This window comes from Phyllostomus discolor, chromosome 2 (assembly GCF_004126475.2).
Source record: "Phyllostomus discolor isolate MPI-MPIP mPhyDis1 chromosome 2, mPhyDis1.pri.v3, whole genome shotgun sequence".
Classification (NCBI taxonomy): Eukaryota; Metazoa; Chordata; class Mammalia; order Chiroptera; family Phyllostomidae; genus Phyllostomus; species Phyllostomus discolor.
In genome coordinates, this window is record NC_040904.2 from 111,032,519 (window position 1) to 111,036,759 (window position 4,241).

At 51.0% G+C, this 4,241-nt stretch overlaps 1 protein-coding gene across 1 annotated transcript; it reads right to left on the bottom strand.

Annotated features, from left to right (window-relative positions):
* Nucleotides 1-280: 280 nt before the first annotated feature.
* On the bottom strand, nucleotides 281-3,750 carry LOC114488952 (small kinetochore-associated protein-like). The gene is given in 3 exon segments (XM_036016276.1): nucleotides 281-1,587; nucleotides 1,589-1,726; nucleotides 3,685-3,750. Coding segments are annotated over 3 exon segments (906 nt in total). The 3' UTR covers nucleotides 281-885.
* Nucleotides 3,751-4,241: the final 491 nt, after the last annotated feature.

Sequence of the window (4,241 nt, forward strand, 5' to 3'; positions counted from 1 at the left end):
CATTGCTGAATTGTGTTTCACTGCTGACGGTATCACCATCAACTTACCCACTGTATTGTTGATGGACCTGAGGGCTGTTCACGGCGTGGGCCACTGTGAGTAAAGTACACGTGCACGTGCTCTCAGTAGATGCGTGTCCATATCTCTGTCGGTGCACAGGGGGATGGAGACTGGTCCAGACTCAGAGGCCGGGCCGGGGGACCTGTAAAGTTCTTCTTCCCTCTGAGTTAGGTAAGCCGTGAGTGTGAGAAGGGAATGTATAGTATTGTATAGTATTGACTTTTTTTTTTTAGATTAAAAGCTCCAACATGTATTGTTACAGGTAGGTGTTATTGTGATCTAATACCTTCATCCCATTTACTAATAAGCCTTTTCAAGTAACTTTAAGTTAGTAACTTTACAATGAGGTACAGAGCCCAACCAGGAGGGGACCGAGTATGCTCCAAATTAGAAGGGGAGTGCATGGCTCATCAGTGATACCTCCTGTGGAGCACCTGTGTTCCAGTGCACAATTAAGCGTTTCTTCCCGTGCATCTGAATGGGACCTTTTGGATTCTCTGGCTGTGGCAGGTTTAGTCTCCTAATTCTAACAGTGTGTCTGTTGCCTTGTTGTCTAGGAGTTGATCCAAGCATCCAGGCACCCCTCTTGTAGACCTTTAACTATGTATATGACAGCTTCGGGGAGCTGACCAATCTGAGCTTAGAACACTTGCTTAAAGAGGAGACTGACATTCCAGCATAAACTGTCGTTACTCCTACTGCAGAAACTGTTTTCATTCTGGGGATGGTGAGTCCTGGAAGATCATGGCCAAGAAGCAGGTGTCCTCAGTGGCTTCTTCTTAGAGTTAATCCCCAAGAGAGAGCCAACTGGCCACTTGCTTTTTATCACATTTCTAATAGGTGCTCCATTTCCTCAAGGGCTGTTGTAAAATCATTTACTTGACTGTTACATAAGATCTGCTGTTCCAGGAACTGGGCCCTCTCTTCTTCTTTCATCTTCAACTTTACTTTTAAGGCCTGTAAGTCCTCCATCTGCTTTTTGGCTGTTTCATTAAAAAGCTTCAGTTCACCTTGCAAAGTTTCTAACAGCAACATGGAGTCCGCGTGGTCCATGCTGGATTCTTCCTGTGATTCGGCAGTTTCACTGTCTGGATTAAGGCCCTTTCTCTCCAAAATTGCCAAACAGTTGTCCTGAAACTTCTCCAGCAGCTCTACCTTTTGGGTCAGGTCCTTCAGTTCTCCCTGAGTTTCAGTCAATTTCTGGTGCAACTGCTTGTTGATGGCCTCTAAGAGCTGGTTCTTATCCTTGAGTTCTTCCTCTGGTTTCTGCTTACTCAGTCGTTTGTAGCTCTTTTTGACATTCCTCTTGATGGCAGTATCTGCAGCTTTTACCTGCCCGTCTCGTTTCAGTTTGATGATTTTCATAATATCATTCTCTGAAACTCCTGGATGAAGAATTCGGGAAACATCGACTTCTTTAGACTTAACAGGTAATAAGCTCTTAGAAGCTGCTCGAATTTGTGCGTCTGCGGGCAGTTCGCTGCTCAGCCCTGAGGAGGGCTGCAGTGTGTACTCTGTCTTAGCCCCCGCTGGTCATCCTAACGAGGTGGCAAGGCTGCGCCCCAGGTGCCTGCTGCTCCAGCTCGCAACTCTTGTCGTTAGAATTCAAAACGTACTCTGTGGCAACTGCTGCACTGCCAAGCAGATCTGCAGCCTCTAGTATTGACTTTTAATGAAAGTGAGTATAAAAGCTGGCAGAGAAAGGACTGACATGCTACTGAAATGCAGTGGGATGGCCCTTAAAACTCGCACTGCTCGCACCAAGTGAGCCACAGATGTGGCTGGCTGCAGAAACAGTGTGCGTGGGGGGCAGCTGGGATGCAGTGCTGTGGGGAGGGTGTTGGGGGCCTGGAGAAAGAAGGAGGCGTCAGTGTTACTGGGCCAGATCACTCCTGGGCATTCCTCTGAACCTCCATCTCTTTCTCTGACCTCCCTCACCCTCCCAGGCCACAAGGAGAGCAATTTCCATCACACTGGTCCGGCTGACTCTTCCTCTCCAGCACCTCTGTAAAATCAGCCTGTTCCCTATGTGCAGTGTGATAGTTCAGGGCTCCCACCCTGTGCCAAGTTCCACAGAGGACCTCCTCACTCTCTGCTAATGAAAAAGGATCAAGTTTCTAGTGGGAAGGGTACCTCTTTTTACAAACATCCGGTGATAGCTGAGGGTCGGAGGAAGAGAGCGGTGCAAGGAAGAGAGAAGGAAACACGGACATGCTTCACAGGTGAGAGCTGAGCTCCGCCAACTTGTCAGTGCCCCAAGCGCCAGCCCATCGCACAGGGGGAGCCCCACCTGGCCACGTTAAAATTCAGCATTCTGAAAAGCAACCAGGCTGTATGGCATCCCACAGGGGTATCCTTCTGATGTCCAGTGACAGCTGCCCACAGGTAAAGCCAAAATTTAGAGCCACGGTAACATGTTTCTGGTGTGTGAGTCCTGTATCCTATTCAAACCCATCAGCTGAGCAGGCAATGGACAAAAACAGAGAAAGCTAAGGCCACTTTGGGACCCCTAGCTGAGGGCCAGCCACTTTCCCTGTTCCCAGCAGCTAGCTCTAGACCAATAGACTCTTCTTGGGCTGCAACTGCTAGGAAGAACTGCCTGTCTCCTGGATGTGCTGCTTGCTATCTTCCCTTGGAAGGGCCACACAGGGTGGCTCACAGGCAGGCAACAATGTGGCCAGTGGGGAGAGGGAGGATTTAAAGACAAGACCATTCTGTACCCATATGAGGAGGGTGACAGGTTCAGGTGGGCTCTCAGGAAGAACCTTGCAGTGAGGCGCCGTGCCCCCTTCTCAGGTGAATGTGTCCAGATCCTCTCCGAGGACAGGGGACCTACGACCTCTCAGGGGATGCAGGTCCCCCCCCCCCCAGCTGCATCTGCATTGCAGCCCTTATACCGTGAAGTCTGTGGGTCATGGAGGGGCCTGCTCTGGACTCCTGCTGCCCTGCAGCGCTAGGCCTGCCTGCCACAGGATATGGACCATCACTGTCAATCTCCAAGGCCATGCTGACGTGTTGATGAGACCGGCACTTGTGCTCAGCAGCCCCCTTACTCCAGGGAGCAGAGAGACGCCATCTAACTCATCCACTCGGGCCTTCCAGCAGTAGTTCACTCCGTTATTATTTTATTGTTATCCCTGGCAGCCACAGGATTAATAAAATTTGAGGGTAATAAAAGAAATCACAGAGGAAACTAATACTGTCAACTATGTCATAAAAGGGAGGAAGCAGGCTTTGTTTATAATGACAAATTCTCCTTGCCTCAGGAAGCTCAGGAATCAGGCCCCGAAGGAAGGGACCTCGAGGTGCCTTTAGGGGTGCAGACTGCACACTGGTTCCAGTTAGGTCCCTCTCAATGGTATTCAAACTACACAGCTCCCCTCCAATTAATGGGGGGCGGTGGGGGGTGCAGAAAGGGGAAGGGTGTCTCTGGTCAACTCTGTGTCTAACACTTCTCACAGCCCCACCTGGAAGAAGATGCTTCCTTCACTATCCCCTCCCTCCACTCTGTTTACAGTGGCCATGGCCCAGGCTCTGGAAATGCCTGCTCATCCTCACAGGGCTTGGAGTCCCACAGCTGCTCCTTTCCATGCTGGACCCCCAGCCATCCTCCTGTCTCCTCACAGAAGCCAGCAGGGTGCCCAGTGCAGTCCGGTCTGTGAAGCCTCCTGGGCTGCAATGCCCCTGCATCTTGCCCTGTCCCTTTGGATTTCCTGAAGCTCCCTGGGGTGCAGGGGTGCTCCCTCAGCATCTCCTGATGGCTCCTTTTGCCCCCCTCTGCATCGGTCTACACAGTGGGTTCTGAGAAGGTCATGGGAAGGCCCTGTTCCCAGGCCGACCACATAGCAAGCACCAGAGCTGAAGTGTGTCTGAGAATTCTCAACTAAAGGCCATGAGGCTGTAGAAGAGGTTTGATGCCTGCACTCGGTCAAGCTCCATGTCCTTGTCACTGCATGTGGTGGGAGTGGCTTGGAAAACACACACAGAAGGGGCAGAAAGTAGCTTTTGAGCCACTCTTGTCCTCTTGTGCTGTACAATTACTGACCCCAATCATAACAGATATGGTAATGAGGGACCCTTAGAGCTCGGTGTCCCTCACGGAGACATCTCTACATTTGCAGGATCCCTGAGCTACCTGCAGTGATGTAAAGGAAAGGGGAGCCCAGCCCCAGGCTTGGGGA